Raw genomic sequence first — 19785 nt, 5'->3', positions numbered from 1 at the left:
ATGATATTTTGAGTTATATCGTACAAATATCATTCATGTGAAACAATGAATTTCAGGCACATAGAAAGAACAGCAATGATCAGTAAAAATATTTACTTTTCAACGTAATTCCCATTCACGCAACGAAACGTTTGCTGTCAAAATACTAATAATTACCTCATACATTTGTCTTAATATTCAAACCATAGTGATATATTTATTTTGTTCTTTGACTGAAGGGATCTGACATCCTAAATTGACTTGAAGTGACCAAACAGTTGCAAATATAAAGACGCTAAACCATGACTGATATATAGAATATGTTTAAAGATGAAAAAGAGTTCTGAACAAGTGCAAGTATTCTATTGGGTTTGATGAGCAATCGAAGTCTCAAAACTTTTCTTCTGGGTTTAACTTTAAAAAACACACACACAAGTGACATATATAAAAAAAAATATTTCTAATAGTTAACGTATGCTTTACCCACATTTGACGAAGAATTCTTAAATTGTGAAACATTTCATAAACTTGTATTTATTTACAGTTTGCTTTCGAAAACATAGTTTTAATATTTGTAAAGTATCAACCTGTTTGTTCACAAACAAACGATTAATAATGTACTGTACAATAATTTCACTCGATTTTATCGTCTTCCAATTTCAATAGCCAACATGGTTTCTATCATAATAAGTAACACTAAAATAAGATGCCAATATAAATAGAGGATGTTTAATGTAAAAGTACTTACTGAAACACATAGAGAGTTCGGCCCTTGTGTGTTGAATGAAAAATAATCAAATATTTTTAAGTAGAGTAATTATTACTTTTCTTTCAAATTTTGTCGACACTTTTACCTTCTTTTTATACTCAGAGGTAAAAGTGAGGGGTAACGCAGGAGGATACCATTCCCCTACTTCCATAAAATATCTAAGGCGTCCCTCCACTTCCTAAATAATTACAATGGGCAAAGATAGGCACGAGGAAGAGCGTGACGTCATGCGTCTCCCTACCTCTCCAGATCCACTCTTGCCCCTGTTTATACCAATGTAATAACATTTTTGTCTTCAATAAGAAGCAAGTCCCTTTAATTAAATCTTGAATTTTAAATCCGTTTTATACATAGTATTAGAACTAGAAGCTTAATTTATTTAAATTCCATAAGGTATTGTTATTTTGTTTTTAAAATACTAATATTCTTTGGAAAATCTTTTCCTTATTATTATATATTCTGTCCAGAGAAAGTAGAAATAAAATAAAACAAAATAAGAAGCAGAGTAATTTCTTCTGTAAAAGAACAGAAAAGGAAATATATGTTAGGTGAAAGAGGTAAGGTTTAGGAAAGATTACATTCCTTTTTTTTACTATTATTTCAATTAACGCTGTTTCCATTCCCAGTGGGAGGCTTGACTTTTATTACCTGCTATTTTGGAATCATAAGCGACGCCCACACCGCATACGCCGTTGTCTCGCGCAGCTGCTACCTCCCCTGCGCACCTCGTCCCGTGGCTGCAAAAAGAACAAGAACAAGGAAAAAAGGTTACAAACGAAGTAAACAAAGACATTTGTAACGAACGGTTTTTTTTATAGAAAAAATCAGACATTAACAACAGATGTAGAAGCAGATGGTTAAGTTAATTTGTTTGTTAAAGTATATATTATTCAAATTGAAGATAATAAGCAACTTGGGTACCGTAAAGCATATCATTCATCAATAATAAGTACTAATTGTCACGCTGAAGTCTTGGGCCGCTGTATATTATACAGATTAAAATAATATATCATTAAAAGATCTAATTATTTGTATAACATTTTATATAGTTTACCCATCAGGCACTTCAAACTCCCTACTACATTTTAGAAGCAATTTTTAAAGTCTTAGTTATACACAACAACATCACTGTGTTCCTTGTCTTTCTACAACCACTACAAATCTCTTAACCAAGGGTGTACAACATTTCAGAATGGCACAACGCACAGACGAACGTATTTGCTTTTATATAATTATGATGATGAAATTACGAACAACAGTAACGACAATAAAAGCAAGTTAATTATAGTTATGTTGTTTTACACTGGAGGGTAAATAGGTTCGCAGATGTTTAGTGTGCATTCCGATCCTTTTTTTGTTTAAGTTTTTACAAGTGAACAGCAAAAGCTGATACCGCAGAAACTAGTATTCATTTGCTAGTAACTTTAACACATACTCACACTAGAAAGTGACGTCAACTTTAAGTGTCTCGTCCTGTGATTAAATTCAAGCTAACAAATTAAGTACGTAAATTGGTAAAATATGCTCCTACTTGCGATTGAATGTTCCAGAAATGAGCATAAAGGGCGTGACAAAAGCTTGTAACATAAATACAATGTTACATAAATACAATGTTCAATAAATAGATCAGCGTACACTGGAAACTATCTCGTGTTTTAATAAACAGAACAACATACACTAGAAACTGTATCTTATTTCAATAAACACATCGCTGGAAACTATCTTATATTTCGCTCTCGTTTAGTGTGGAAGTAACAATGACTAATAAATGAGATCTCGGCAGTCTGACATGTGTATAAAAACGCCATACTTCTTTAGAGCACGGTGCAGGGTGAGACCTATGAAGGTCTCAGCTCGAGATCTATGAAGTTCTCAGGTCCTTTTTAAAACAGATTTAATCACACATCTTGCAATTGAGGTTGATTGTATAAATGAGGTTTTCACTTCAGGTATGTCCCAAAAGTAAGTCCTAAATATTTTGCTACTTTATCTAGGTGTATCTATGTTCTTTAAACATGAATTGTTAAGAAAATGGGACTTCAATCTACATCGTTTCAGAAGAAAGAATGTTTTTTTTCTGTATTTTCCTGGCGTCAATATTTCGTAATCAACAGTTACACTATCGTACAGATTGGTCAATAGCGGTTTGCAAGATGATCTTTAATTTTTCGATGGTATTCATACAAGGTTCATAGAATTCCAGTTTCATCGGTAGAAAAGGTGTGTTACTATTAAGTAATTGTGGAAAATTTATTATAAAAGTAATGTATATCAACTGTGACAAGACCGATCCTTGAGATCAACACAACAAAGGGAAATAGATTAGGGGTAAAATGAGTCATGGAAGTTTTATTTGAAGCCTTCATGACAGATTTTATTGAATACCTTCGAAGATTTATGATTTATTTTAATGTTTTGTAATATTAGTAATACCGGACTGGACTATCATGAACGCCGAAACTTGGTTGGTTACAAGACCATAATTGCTGAAATGAAAGTGTGTAGTCTTATGAAGTCGAAATAATAAAAATTGAATCAAATTTCAATAGCTAAATTAAAATCGATTTTGAGTGTATTTATATGGCACAATTTAGTTTATAACAGTCAGAATGTTAATAATTGAACCACATTTAAATAATTAAATTTAAATTTGATTTCGGGTTCGCCAAATCTTGTAATGACTGAATATATGAACTAAATTTTCATCAACGGTTTTGGTTTTTATAAATTAAAGCTTATCAGGTGAGAAATAATAAGGATGTTTAGTTGAAACCTTTGATAAATAAATCGTGTATTTACAATTTAAATTTAGTTACAATTATTAATTAGTGACAGAGTAACTGTCATAGTCTTTGAACCAGAATTTTTAAACATATTGTATTTTGTGAGTGTTGATTGCATTGGTAGGTGTGCACTCACATTGAAATGTTCTTCGTTGGATTGTGGAATTATAAAGAATTTAAATGTTTTCCATTCGGAGTGGTAATGGTTTGACAATAACATGAAACTATATGTAAAAAAGCAAACATAATGTTGCATATATTTCTTCTGATTTTAAAATTGAATTACGATAGTGTAGTTAATCTCAAGAGATGAAGTCAAAATAAAAATAAATCACATCAAAGAGTGTTTGTTATATCTTAATCGGTGTATTTTAGTTGGATATACTCATCATTAGTGATAATTATTTAATTCAAGGTGTCATCGCCGACATTGTCGTAACATGATTTTTTAAAAATGGAAATCAATTTCTATGACAGTGTTGAGCGTGAAGCTTGACATTGCGATACCTTCTGTTTGAAATTGACGTTTTCCCGCAACCCAAATAACTCAAGAGTTATTCTGGTTGCATACCAATCAGGCACTTTTTGCTGCATCCACGCCACGATATTGCTGCTAGATATAAACCCCGAGAACTTGATTATAGAAAAAAAGAAGAAATCTTTAAGTTTTACGTCCCACGATTATGCCGGCGAGGCTAAAGGAGACGGTAATGATGAGTAATGAATGAAATGGTGGAATAAAGAAAGTGGAAGGAAACGGGAGAACCCCGAGGAAACCCACGCACACGGTGTTTGAACCTGGTTATAGAGTATACATGTATATATACATGATGAACGGTGATGAACGAAACAAATTGTTCATTGGGCAACACCCATTCCCCATATCGATAGACAGATTCTGTTGTTCAATCATGATTGGGTAGCAAACATGAAAACATACAGAGTGCAATCAAAGAATCCGCCAAATATGTACTACACGCACGTTATGTAATTCGAATTCTCCAGGCGGAATGGCATAATACAGATGTAATTCATGTTGTTATTAATAGAGTTTACAGCGGGAACTTTATAAATGATGATTGTGTGCACAGGTGCTGCAGAGAGTTTAAAGGTGGACTGACCGACGTACACGACGAAAGAAACCAAAAAATGAAGATATGTGGCGGCAGACAATGCGTGATGAATGTGTAAATCATGTGGTTCGTAAAAAGTGTAGATTAGGATTTCTGAGCAGTGTGATCTTGGAATTTCAGGGAACTCAGCAGCTGCAGGACCTGGAGAAATCGAATTCCATCACGTAGTTCACATTTGGCGGGCGCTTAGATTACACACGATATGTTTTCAGTTTCTCTGCTTCACAATGATTGAACCATCCGTTTTTGGTGTGGGGACGCGCGATGCCGAAAGAACAATTTTGGTTTATCCTCATTTCGTCATCTCATGTTGTTCTTCTCTGGTAGCTTAACGGAATTTGAAAAAAATAATCTCTCGCGCATCTTGGTGCATAGGATAACAGTAGATTAATTCCTTGCGAGAGAAAAGAATCTAACTGGTACACATACTCGTACCCCAACCCATCTAACTCGTACACACTTCGATCCCCGGCCAAGTAAATTTGTGGCGGACAACATCATGGTAGTGGGTTTTCTCGGGATACTCCGTTCCCTCCCACTTTCTCATTTCACCAATTCTTCTATCATTATTAACTTGCTTTAATTATCGTCTTCCTCAGCCTAACAGGCATAATCGTTGGACGTTAAAGATTTCATTTAATTCATTTTATTTAGGATTGTGTGTCACTGTTACGAGTAGACAAACAGCAATAGATATAATTTACAATTTAAGAGTGTATTCTTTTGGGTTTCTTGAGAAAAAAATAAAATATTGGGACGTACAATTTAGTGCTTTAAAAATTCGTTTATCTCAACTCTCTCTCTCTCTCGAAAAAATGCATCAAAATTTATCCTCAAATACATCACTTCGTTCAGCTTGATGCAAGGGGGCACGGTGACTCAGCAGTAGAGTTCTTATGCCTGGTGTGTGGGGTCCCTGGTTTAATCCCTGGCTCAATCAATTTATGGTGGACAACATCGTGTTCGTGGGTTTTCTCGCATACTCCCATTTCCTCCCACTTTTTCATTCTATCAATTCCTCTATCCTCATTTACTTGTCTTAATTATTAGTCTCCCTTAGTATAGAAGGGTATAATTGTGGGATTTTAAACAGAAAGAAGGAAACCTTGAAGCATTAATTGACTCATAACGTTGTATTTGTCTTATCTTTAGAGAGTATTATAAGTAAGCAAAAAATAAAGTTTAGAAGATTTCACTGACCATACTGTAACTATCATCTTTCTATTGTCATAATGAAAAGTTTGATAACGTATACTTTAGTAACACTTTGATTTTAATAGATGTTGTGATAATGGCAAAACATTAGGTTTACAAGGAATTAAATCATTTTCGATTTTCTCACCCATGTCATTTTGTCCAGCTTGATAAGATTTATCAACACACAGGCCCATATCCACGGGGGTCTAGGGGGAATGCCCCCCTAAATTTTTGCTGCTCCCTAAAATTTTCACGGTAGGCTTGCAAATGAACTATAACATGGTTGGATCGGTCCCGCCCCTAACTGCTACCGAACCCCCTATATTCTTGAGCTGGCTACCGGCCTTATTTCTCATCTTCCCAAAACTTTTTTTTCGTTAAATGTCAATAATATTGTAGAATTTATGCTCAATTTTCATATCAAATCTTAAAGATTTGCCAGTTCATAACTAATTATACAAATATGAAATGGCCGTTCAAATGAAACTCGTTTAATTATCACAGCTCGATTGCCTGTGGATACATTGATGTGATTTTACAATACTATCTATTACCAAGCGTACATATTAATGCACAGTACTAGTTAATTGTCTGTCATTTTATCTTTGCAGGAATAAACAGTGAAATCCTCCAAACAGGATCAACGTACAGTCATTCAATTTCTCAGTGTGAAAGATTATTAACCGGCTAAGGTGTTTAGATGAATGAAGACTATGCACGGCGAAGCAAGTAGCTGTCATGAATTGGACCAGAATGTTTCATGAAGGAGGGGAAGAAGTAATTGGCGAGCTCAGTCCAGGCTAAACCTAATTAGTTGTAACAGAAGACAGCCGTATAGCAGTTAGTGAAACAATACACTCTAATAGATGAGTGATGGTTCATTCCCTCTCAGAGCAACTCAAAATGAGCATTGGTACTGCCCATGCGATAATGAAGCAATTTGGGTGTCACAAGACTTGACACACATGACCTTTCCTCCAAGTTCTATATTGAGGGAATTCGGCGGTTAGCCTCGCAAAGCGACAAGAGCCTGGCGGCTTCTGAGAAACAATATTATTCAAACAGTCTACATACACGCCTGTATCTACCATACGAAGTGCGTGCTATTACGGTTATTACTGTTCCAGATAATGCCATCGAATAGGAATCATTTGAACACCCCTAGAACACCCCTAGAACCTTATTACTACGAATTAAAAGTTTCCTGTAAACATTAAAGCAAAATAGATGAATTTGTACGACCAATAAAATTTAAATGAGGCTCCTAGTGTCAAAAGCCGCAAAATCATTTTTTTTTTTTTTTTTACCGAAATTCAGTTATATACCGCTTGTTATATATTTGATCTAAAGGAATTCCATGAGAACATAATTTTGTTTAAAAGCTTAATATTTCATACTCAAAACAAACTAGTTCAAATATGAGACTTTGTACGCTTGTACGTATATGGAGCTTCACTGCATGTTTTGCGAGATTACTCGAAACTAAGCGAAATGGATTTGGCAGATTTTGATACTAGGAGCCTCAAATATAGTATGCTAATCAAGTAATTTCTAAATTTTAAGCCAGCTGTTTGGTGTGACATTTATGTAAAGATTAATTCTTTTTGCCTGTATGTAAAGATTGCAACATTTCACAAGTTAATATTGCCTATACAGATATCCACAAAAGGAAAGCAAGCAAGCAAATGACAGTGACTTATTATAAAGAAATAAATATTATTAATAATGTTCATGAAACTTGGGCTACTATCAAGCCCTGCTTACTCTGAAAATATCATTCTAAAATACACCAGAGTATGTGTTTCGGCAACATACAATATAGAATTAGAGATTTTGTCATCCATAACGCCTAAATATTTGGTTAAGACATAGTATAACATTGTCAGTATATTGAATGGAAATTGTTCTTTAATTTCAAACTTTCTTGTTACGTTAAAGTGCTAGATATTGTTTAATGCATAACAAAATAACATTAAACTAAAGGATTGGCTCCGAAACTTGTACCTCATGCCTCCATTGTGAACCCTGAATACTTCACACATCCTTTGTGGACCTTCTATAATTCACACCCTGTCTTTACCGCACGTTAATCTGGCCTCTTTTTCGGATTTCAAATTAAACATTCAATTTTCAAACCTTCAACAACAACAACAACAATAATAATAATAATAATAATAATAATAATAATAATAATAATAATAATAATAATAATAATATTTTTTCAAATTTATATTTATTTCCAGGAAACCTTTTAAATACCATTGTAATGCAGTACTAGTTCATATTATTGTAGTTATCCGCTTTGTTCTTAATGAAACAACAGTTCCTACTCAGTAGTTATCTTATATTTGCACGGTATTGAACTAACTTCTCTGTTACAACATTCACAATATTTGTAATTAGAAATATAGTTTATTTCTGTCAGTAGCTTGGGCCTCTTTGCTTTCTCTTCACACCTCCCAAGCTGGAAACCACTGATCTAAACAGTTAAATCATCCTCCCACTAAGTTCTGAACTATGTCCTTTCTCAATGCCGATCACTTTATACCAGTAATGAGCCATCGCTATTCTATTATTACTATTTTACCAGCTTCTTTCGTTCATATTAATATAAATTGTCTTATTATTAGGTAAACAAGGAGTTTTGTTCTCATATTTTTGTGCTGCTTTTCTTCGGCTAAGACTTTAACCCTTTTAGCATTTCCACTTCTTGAAATAATTTTTAGATTTTCACTCAAACAGCTACTGCTTCCTTCTTATTTATCGTAGGATCATGGTTCGCACCTTGTTTCTTTTTAAATAGAACTTTCCAACGGTATTACTCGCTTGTCCGTATTATACACCAGAAACGGGAAAATCGGGTATAACCGGGAGATTTTTCGAAAAAAAAAAATTGGAAAATTTTTGCACCCTCTCTAGCCCGGGCCTGGGTTCACGTAGGGATCTGAATTTTTTTTTAAAGAATACGTTCCTATGTACATAATACGCAGTGGCGTAAGGAAGGGGGGGGCCCGGAGGGGCCGCCCCCCCAAAGGGGTCCGACAATGTACTTTGGTACTTTGATGTTTGTAATTTTTTATATATTTTTATGTTTATATATTTTTTTGTTTGTAATTTTTCTATATGTACCTATAACAGCACTTTGACCCCCCCCAAACACACATCCTGGCTACGCTACTGATAATACGTGTACAAAATTTTAATCTTGTATCTTGAAAACAAAGGGCGGAAAAATTGTTGAAAGTGTGAATTTAGGGGCTATATACATATATACAGGGTGTTTCAAAACAACACCGACAACGTTTGGGAGGTGATTCCTGACACCAAGATAAGACATAAAGTATAGGCCAACCTGGGTGCAGAAATGCTCGGAGTTATAGGCTGCCAAAAACATGAAAAAATAAACTTTGAAGGTCCATAGCTCTATACTATGGGTCCTACCGTAGTCGGATCAAGACTTCACTTAAGAACTAGTATGTGCCCTATCCAAATATCCATGCTTCAGAATCCTGCGGTACTTCCGCAACGATTTTTATAGAGGTAGTTTTTGAGTACTTCAAGTTATATGACCGTAGCCAAACTCCCTCTGCAAAAATTCCTGCGTGAGTACCTTAGGATTCTGAAACTTGTATTTTCGGATAGTGCACATACTAGTTCCTAAGTGAAGTCTTGACCCGACTACGGTAGGTCCCATAGTTTTGGAGCTATGAACCTTTAAAGATCAATTTTTCATGTTTTTAGCAGCCTATAACTCCGAAAGGAAGCATTTGTGCACCCAGGTTGGTCTATAGTTTTTGTCTTATCTTGATGTCAGGAATCACCTCCCAAACGTTGTCGATGTTGTTTTGAAACACCCTGTATACATATTATAAAACAATTATTGCGCCATTACTATTTAGCCTAGAGTCATGGTTTAAACGTCATTTTCTTCAGTACAACAATCCCTTTCCAATGGTATTATTCACATGTCCGTATCATACACATGAACCGGAAAAATCGGGAGAAACCTTGAATATTTCTGAAAAGAATCACCCCTTCGGAACACTTGCGACCCTCAGGCCCGACCCTGGTTTCGCATAGGGATTTTTAAAAAATTAGAAATACCCAAAGATACACACAATCCGTAGGCAAAGTTTCAATCTGATGTCTTGAAAACTAAAGGAGTGAAACATTTTTGAAATTTCCCTTAAGAAAAAAATAAATTCACACCCTTCTGCCCCCACTTGGTGCCGCCAAGTTGACCATGCGGTTTCAAAACGCATCTGGGGTGATGTTTGCTCCATCCTTGACTTGACCAATAAAAGAAACCCGGGTTAAATAACCTGTTATACAATCTAAATTAGCGGTCAAAGACGATACTACGCTATGGTAACAAAAGTTACGAATAATCCTAAAAGGGTTAAAAACTTATTAGCAAATGCTCCCACGTGTTACTGTTATGTGGACAATCTTTTGCGTTCTTTCTCCTGCATTCTTTGTACTGAATTCGTTTGAACTCGCAAGTCTTAAACGTAGTAGCATTTAAATGAAATAACCCTAGACTTTTTCCCATATTTAAGTTATAATACTTTTTTTCCCAGTACATCGTATTCTATTCCTTTTTAAAATGCCATTATTAAAATTCAACAAATTATTATGATCTTTCTAATGGACGTACACAGCAATTTATTTCGGGAAATTCAAAGATTTTCGGATAGGGTCCAGATTCAATATGAGGATAAATTGTATTAAAATTTACAAAAAAAAAAATACCACTTAAATTATACTCAGTTTACAGAAAAGTTGGGATTTTGGGAGCGGATCGGACCCCCAGGATCCAGCCCCTACGTATGTCCCTGATCTTTCTGATGTCTTGTGCCTAATTTATATTTATTTTTTTTTTAAAACTTTGTTAGCATCTCCATTTCCCCTGCCAATTTCACTTCAATTTTTTTACGTTAATTCATTAGCACACGAAAAACTGAAAATTATTTTTGTCAAGAACAGTCAATAAAGCAGACCTATTACATTTTCCTTCAAAGAGTAAGAACAAAGAGAAAACAAAACAGCTAGTTAAGTTTGCTTTTCTGAGAGAGACCTTTGTCAATAAATGTTTATTCATTCATTGAACTCCTTTATCACGAAGCTGTTGAATGTTCAGAAGACATGTTTCAACAATAACGTCAGAAGAGGTGACAAGGAAAAGGCAGTGATTTCTCTTCCGTATATATATACACCCGTATATATATACACACATATATATATAAACATATATCAAAGTCTCTCATCCTAAGGACGGAAATATAAGTTCATTCAATAATAATGCTACTTCATTTCATCCTCACAAAAGAGAAATATGAGCTCTATTTTTGTAGTACTTTCGTGAGCAGGATGTGACGGATAGGTGTCTGATATACATAAGCATCAACAACGAATAGGTATGGAAGTAAGAGGAAGCTTGGATTAAATTGAATATCTCATGTACATCAGTATTGAGTTAAGTTTTTATAAGTATGTAGGAAGAGACACACACAGAGAATACTAATGCGTTGTTGAAAGATAACCAATAAGAATGGGATAAAATGTGTTGACATATACAAGACAAGATAGTTTCGTCTTTGCCCGTTTCGAATTCTTCAAAAGTTGGTACTACATATCTTAGATACAATTATGGAGAACTCTGCTGCATTTTCTAAGATAGAGTGTAATTATTATCAATGATAAATAATTAACAATAGTCAGGGGCGGGTCGAGAATTTTTGACGGGTGAATCAATAATTACCACTACATTTAAATTAAATTTGAATTTTAAAATTCCTTTAGACATATGTGGTGAGAAATTAGGAATATTGTTTTGCTTGGTGAATCCTTTTCCTTCAACCTTTAGGAAATCGATTTAAATTATTGCTTTTGCTAAACTCCGCTCTTTAAAGCCAAAAACGGAAACATGACGGCAGAAAGTTTCGGAAAGTGTTGTTATTTCAGCTTCTCATTTTAGATAGTGTATGTTTACAACGAAGGGGAGTGCACGTGCACTGGTGCACCTCCCCTAAATCCGGCCCTGGCCTACAGTATTGAACAATGTGTTAAATTGACGTGCGGTTGTGGTGATCAGCAGAACTAAGAAACAAGCTAGTTTTGAACTGAGTTTTGTAACTTGCAGCTCTTGAAGTTCACCTTCCCGCCCAGCAGGGTATACAGGGCTGTTACCGTCCCACTGGTAACAGGATATAAAATAATGTAGTGGACTTTCCCCAAGTTAGCGAAATCTAGCAGGTTATCTTCGCAATCGGATCGAAAATTTGGTACGGGTTTTTCGTCATTTTTTCCAAGCGAATCCGGAGATGATACGTCAAAATGTGGGCTCAGGATTTCTTCTTCCCTTTTGCTTTATCACTGTTCATTGTTGACTACATAAATGTATATTTAGTAGCTCAAACTGTGTCTAAGTGAATAAATTTGTTAAGTAAATAAATTTAAACTAACTTTATTATCATAAACGTTCTCCATAATAAATCAGTTGTCACTAGGTACAAGCTTCCACGCACTATGGCCTCTACTAATATCTTGGTTGTGACGTACGAATTGCCCTTGTTAACGTCGTTCATTAATTATAGTATTTCTCTTTTCTTTATTGTCTTACCTTCTACCATTGCTTCTACCTTATCCCAAATAAGACAATTTGTTCTCAAAAATGTCGTAATTGGTGGATTTCATTTTCCTTTTTTCAGTTATCTTCCCCTCAACTATCGGTAAAATATCATCTTGTGTTTTCCGTTTACGCAGCTTTCTACCCCCCCCCCATACTTCTCCAATGTATTATTTCGAATGCTTTCTGTTTTTTTTTTTTAAATCGCTCTTTCCTAACATCATATCTGCATTTGTGCCCTGTACAGCATAATTTCCCAAGCCGAATGTTTCATGAGCCTTAATCTGCATTGTCAGGGACTAATTGTGACGAACGTAATCTAAGTAAATATTGCAATAGTGGATAGTAAGATTGACAGGCTGCTATGGGTTGCGTTAAGATAAATTGTAATTATCATATAATATTAGCTACTGAATCAGAAATGTGAATTCATATACGGTACTTCTTTCCCAATTTGATCCTGATGATATATATGGGGAATTGGTGTAGAGGTGGGCAATCGAGCCCTGAAATTTATTCGAGGCAAATGTAGTTCAAATAACATTAATTGCAAAATTTGTCAGAAAATAAAATCCAGGCTGTATGAGAATCGAATATACAGTATATAAATATATTCTATTGTATCGAGGTATATAATATTAAATGTTTAAGAAGATCCCACATTATACCAGCTTCCATTTTACCAGATTAGCTGCTGTTCCACTGTTAAGTTCGAACCATTTGTATTAAGGAGTAACGCAAATGTCAGATGTTTATCAAAAGTAAGGAATTCACAGTTTTCACTGTTCCAGGCTCCTTCAATGCGAATATACCTTATAGTAAAGAGGGGTTGGAATGGACTCTATCAACGCCAAGAGAGCACCACAAATTTTATTTTAGTATGATGTGGAAATAACCATTAATGATTTCACTATGATACACATTGATCAATATCACCTAAAAGAAACAATATAATGCTAACTTAGTTCTATAACTGTAAAGAGTTTTATTATCCGGTAACTATAGCAAATCAACAGTGAATATGTGAAACTAATAATCAACTACTTGAAGGATATAAAGGATGTACTTAAAGGTTAACTTAACAACTATAACTACATGACATATTCCTTGGATGATATTACATTAAAGTATTAGAGAACAATTTATGATAGGATGAATGCACCTCACATAAAGATAAAAGCAGATGTATTGGTGAATTTGGAGATCCAAATTATGAATTTTTGTAATATCAAAATATACATTCAGTAAAATTTCTTGCTTCGATGTTGGCATTTACAAAAATAAATGAAAGGTGAATTCTAATTTTTAGTTTCAAATATTCGTTAATTTGTGTTTTTAAGGTGGATCATCACCCGGAAGTCAGTACATATTTTAGCTCATTACCTTAACTACTGCGCAATTATTACATATTATAAATATTGTACTATAAGAAAGAGTAATGTTTCAGCTACAGCACAATACACTGATTCATTTGGTTGTGTCTCCTGGTATCGAAAAATGTAACAAATAAAAGAAAATATTTGGTTCGTTTTACAATGAGCACACAAGATTGCACTTGCTGTAAGATCTTCCTAGAAGTGCTCAGTTTTATGAAATGTTTATTTGTATGTGTAAAGTATTTTAAAGTATCGATCTTAGTACGAAATAGATGTATTGTTTGACCGATTTTCGTGTTATGTTTCATATTTTATCTCAATATTAATTTACATTTAAGGAAATAGATTTTGAGACGAAACTTGCGCAGAACGTCATAATGCGTTGTTGCCAAATTTGTATGTTTACTGTAGTAGTCACAATAAGAAAATTCCTGGATTCTAGCGTTACAATTCGAGAAGTAGAATTGCGGTAAGGGTCGAAAACTAATTTCTCTAGTAAGTATCCAAGCAGAATTCCATGATTACTTCCTTTATTATCTGGCATCAGTAAACACTCGACACTGTCTGGCAACGCCTCACTATTTGTGTAGCGTTTAGCATAGCACTGAGAACACCTAGTGATCCACCTTAATTAGCAAAAATTATTATAGTCTTGCTCTCGCTAGAATAAGCCTATTTTATAGTAATGGTTAATTGAGTTGACTACAATATAGGCATATTATATAGGTATTAAGATGATTTTTGGGAGATAAGCTTTCAATATTATAGTTACGGTTAGATTTGAGTTGGTTTCCTTTTTTAAAAAATCTAAACTGTTCTAAAAATTAATCTTCGTTCTGAAGGATATGCGTATTTTGTAGATTTATTTGTTTTAAGTCAATAGTATAACAAATTGAATTATGCATTTTCCATTCACTGCTCCGATTACTGTGATTTGTTTACGCGGTTTATCACATTGTTAAATTAGTTGTAAACGGAGCAGTGAATCGGAACTTTCAATCGTGTTTTCCACGAAACTGCCATTGTTTTAAAAGTACAGGCTTTGTTGGTTCCAAACTTGAAACTGAAATACATTTTCCATTAACCTTTATTTACGCCACAAATATTTTGTAACTAGATCTATGTATCCATTAAGGATATTACATATCCCAACCATACAAAAGTGGATCTCATATAGTCCCATTCCCAATATCCATCACAATATGACATTATATATTTTTAGCCATTTTTATTTTTCATTATTAACAAAGATAAACCATTATCTATTTATACTTGAAACCAAATCACATAATAAATATTTATTTGCTTCCTTTATAAAGCTACTCAAAACACTGTTATTAACCATTAACTACCATGACAACATGATATTGATTTCATATACCAATACAAGCTTTTTTAAAAAATATTTTTTCCCTTTTGTTTTCTAAAATTATCATCTCTATCTGCGTTCATATCTACGATTTAGGATAGAAGTTTTGTATCCGTAATACTTGTCTACAACAGTGACATTATGCCTTTGTACCTTTTTCATTTCATTTTTCCGACGTCACACACGGCGATACGATAAAAAAGGGAAGGGGAGTTTTATACAAAATGAATTACAATTATAATTGGCTTTCTCTAACACTTAGCTTTCATTAGACATCCAAACTAAGCAATACCTAAGTCTGGAAAGTCTCAAAATACGGCTATGCCCGTCCATCCGCCGATAGATATTATAGAAAAAAAAATCGTAAGCGACAGACGCGCACACAGAAATGTTTGCTGGAGGGGTCCAAAGTATTTTGGGCGAGATCCAATACATTTATGCACTATTGAACATGTCTCATTCCGCACTCATAAAAACAAGTAATTGTTAATTACTGCCACCCATGTTAAGAAAAAATTATATAGCTAGGTATTTTTTAAGAAAAGAAAGAGTATAGATGAGGCGTAAAATCAAATTTTTAGCCTACATCAATCATTTCTCTGTTAAATAAATATAGTTCTGTCAAGAAAGTCTATAAATGTTAATCAAGTTACGAAACGTGGGAGGGAAATTCGGACAAAGTGGACCGTCCTCGTGAGTACGCCCCTGATAAGAGATAACGAGAATCGATTTCGTGATATGGATTCAGTGTCTCAAATAAAGATTTTATCCTCTCCTTAATCCCCTATTCAAATTAGATGTAACAGAAAACAATTATCTCAGGTTTAACGCTGGTCACCGGTAATACATAGAGAGAAGCAATTTTTTTGCAAGAAATTCAGAATAAAAAAATGTTTTATCTTTAACCATATGTATCTATTAAAACCGGAAGTAGTATCTATTAAAACCGGAAGTAGCTTTCGGTTCCAATGCTCATTTTCATAGAACAAGAATGGTAATAGATAGCGAGTTACGATTTCCTGATATGGATTCAATAGAACCTAAAAATATGTTTCAGCTCAATCCTTATTTCTTTATTCAAACTGTAGGTGGTAAGCAATACACAATTTCTGATTTCGAGATTGACCACAACAGGGCAAAAACAGTAGCAAAAAGTAAGGAACTGTTTTAATATCGTTTGAGCTTCGCAGGAGTAGATTCTAATTCTTCTCTTAGCACTAGTATATTCAAACTGTGATTGGTAAAAGTCAACCGTATAGAAATATGTACAACTTGCGTTTGTTTAAAATTCTAATTCCTTCTACCGTTTTTAAATGTTAATGTGAGCTACCAACCAAAAGAAGTACCGACTTAAAAAAAAAAAAAAACTCACGTTTGTTTATTACCTATAAACTTACATTTCTAGTAAATATCAAATCAGACTATCCAAGTTAGCAAATGTCTAATATACACACTCACAAAAACAGCGTGCACAACTCCACTTATACAATCAACTGTGAGATGAATCTGACAATGGCAGTTGCACGGGAGAAACAAGCAGTTGTTGTCGTCAGCTCCCCCCACCCTGTCGGTAGCGTCAGCTCAGTGGAGGAATCAAGGTTAGCAAACCGTAGCGTTAACGCTATCTACCGAAAATGTTCCCCCGAGCTACTAGTTGCTCGCGATCAACGGTTTGGCGATTACTGCTTTAGAGTGAAAAACGATCATAGATAGCGAGATGTTCTCCATAGGTAGCTGTTCAACGTTTCAAAATCACGTTTTATCACCGACTTTATCCATCTCAAGTAACTGGGATAGTTACTTCCAGTCATTTTCGGTTTCAATATTAAATTCCGTAGTATGAAGGTCCAAATTAATTACACAATGAGAAGCCTACGTACTTCACTTGCTTCATTATTAAATCCGGGTTAACTGCCGCAGAAGGCGGCCCCAAAACACAAATTTTACGAAGTAATAAACAGAATCAGACTACATGTCAGCAAGAGAGCTACACAAAACATAAAGATCATCAGTGTAGGGTGATTAATTAGGAATAAAAACGAAACCAAATTCTGGATTATATAAATTTACGTATTGATACGATGTTAGGTAAATACAGCACACTATGACAGTGGTTCAAACCCACTGTCTTATTAAGTAATCTTGAAAGTGTATGATGCAATAATGGAGAGAAATACGGTAATGTAGAGAGGAAACTAACAAGAGAGGAGTTGCATCTGAACCAAATATAGTAAAATGGGGCAAAATTTTGTGCGCTATCCCATTTTATTGGAACATGCATTTTTAAAATCCATGAAAGGTATGAATTAACTTCACAATAGAATTGTACAAGTAATCAAAATGAATCGGAATCTTACCTCTTACATGTATAATAATGAGAAATACAAAATGGAAAATGTGCTCTTTACCACGCAATACTCCATAAGGAAAATGTGATGAAGTTGAATGTTATATAATGGCAGTGTACAAAGTGATCATAGAAGTGTCGCTATGCTATGTTAGGTGTTAGAAGGCATGTGTTTTATGCCATAGAAGATGTTTGCCACTTTTCTCGTTTATGCAGGGGAGAGGGGGGTACATTTGAACAGGGGGTACCTTTGAACATTTAAGATAACAGGCTAGAAATAATAGCATATCTGGTGGTTTCAAAATGTTTAGTTTGGCAAAACTGCGTTGCATGACGGTCAAATGTTATCTGCAATTTTAATGTAACTGTTGATGAACAGCAGTACTTTGTTACATTTGTGGGGTGAAAAGTTGGAATTTTTGTGAAGTTTTGTAAGATTTTTGACAGAAGCATGTGTTTTGATATTATCTGCCATTCATTGCAGAAGCAAGTACATTAATTTACTTATCCAATGTTGAACTTTGTATTTCACAATAGCTTGTATTATCTGGGTATTATCAAATTCTGCTTGATCATGCCGGTTGGGGCAGCTTTGAACAAAAATTAGGTGGCACATTTGAACATTGTTCTACCTATGCTTTTCTGAAAGTTATAAGTACCAGCAACATGTTTGTGTTCTCAGACAATGAAGACAAATGTTCAGTACCAACTGCTGATGTTGTGTGTGGACTTTCTAATTCTTGTCTGTCGTTTTCGATTACTTTTAAACTCTCGTCCGCCTCACTTGGGAGTTGAGTATAACCTTGAAGTTGAATTGGATTATAACTGTCACTATTCATCTCAGTGAACCCAAAAACTATGAATTCAACTCAATTCAGATGTGTTTCCGAAGGGGAGGCAAATTATTTAGAGCACAGAGGCGCACAATATACAAATACGGGCCTGCATATATGTTTCAGCAATTATTACTATTATTATTATTTCCTTGCCATACGCGATTGGTTAATTCTTGTGCCTTAAACTGTTAATGCTGCTTTGTTACATTAGCCTTGTTGTTCGTAAACGAATTCATCCTGAAAATAACGATTATTGTAGTAAAATAATGGTTTGTTCAAAACTGCCCCACGTATGTTCAAATCTACCCCATGCTTGTTTAAATCTACCCCCCAAGGGGGTACATTTGAACGACACCCCCTGCGCCCTTGCACAGAATGACAAGATCAAACAAAGTACTCTATTTTATGGCAAATATAATGTATATTATATTTAGCTTTTGCTACAGTTCTATAAGGAAATTTACTGGGTGTTTGGAAGCAAAAACGAATATTCGAAAACAGATGTTCAAATGTACCCCCCTCTCCCCCATATATTCACCGTCGCTGAAACGCCTGATGCCTACCGACGCATCTGCTCGTTACCGCTCGGGCCCTCCTGTTAAGCTCCTGCCCTGGCACATATAGGTGGCATTCGTACTTTTTCTTGGCCTCCTAGCACAAGTTAATATTTTACTTCATGTTTTATGCACTGCAGTTTTTCTGTTATATATGCACACGTTTTAGTTAAAATCAGCCCTTCTAAAGTCAATCTGCACTCATTAATGCAACTTCATCCTTAAGAAACACATTTTGAGGCAATAAGGGTGCATTTAATGCCAAGATAGGTTCATATTTCATGAATATAAGTATCCTCTTGTGTGGGAATATAGTATAGAAAATAAGTATTTTCGTACACGTTTTGTAGTTTTTGAGTCCCAGGGACATGTATTTGATAGGAATTTTATCCCCAACCCCCCTTAAAGTTAATTTACATAATACTGTACAGAGTGGCCAGGAAGTCCCTTTACACTTAATATTATATTATATCACCAAATTGTATAAAGGTTAATAAATACTATTAATATTAAACTGCAGTTATACTTTGCTTTGCTTTTCTTTATAGTGCGACTGTCACTAACTTCATTGTTGTTTCCGAGTGGTAGAGAAAACGCATGGACAATCCAGTCCAGCGAGTTCTGAAGGAGGAAACAAGGATTTTTACTTACGCTTTGTTCATCGGGGAACGCCTGAACGAAATTTCTTCCAAATCGCTGGATCGGACGTGGGTCAGTACGGCTTCCAGCTCCGTTGCCTTGGCCGCTAGTAATCACCAAACCTGACAATATACTTTTGGGAGAGCCGGTGTGACAAAACGAACACACCGATAAC

At 34.7% G+C, this 19785-nt stretch overlaps 1 protein-coding gene across 1 annotated transcript in view; it reads right to left on the bottom strand.

Moving 5' to 3' along the window:
- The window catches only part of amon (prohormone processing protease amontillado), an 851181-nt gene that overhangs the window by 194307 nt on the left and 637089 nt on the right, over positions 1–19785 (bottom strand). Inside the window, exon 7 of the mRNA XM_081730809.1 lies at positions 1397–1485. Within this exon, the coding sequence (XP_081586935.1) occupies positions 1397–1485 (89 nt within the window). The remainder of the gene's footprint in view (positions 1–1396; positions 1486–19785) is intronic.

The sequence above is a fragment of the Thermobia domestica genome, chromosome 11, assembly GCF_964235325.1.
Source record: "Thermobia domestica chromosome 11, izTheDome1.hap1.1, whole genome shotgun sequence".
NCBI lineage: Eukaryota > Metazoa > Arthropoda > Insecta > Zygentoma > Lepismatidae > Thermobia > Thermobia domestica.
Note: the sequence above shows the minus strand (reverse complement) of the source record. Positions and strands in the feature narration are given on the sequence as shown.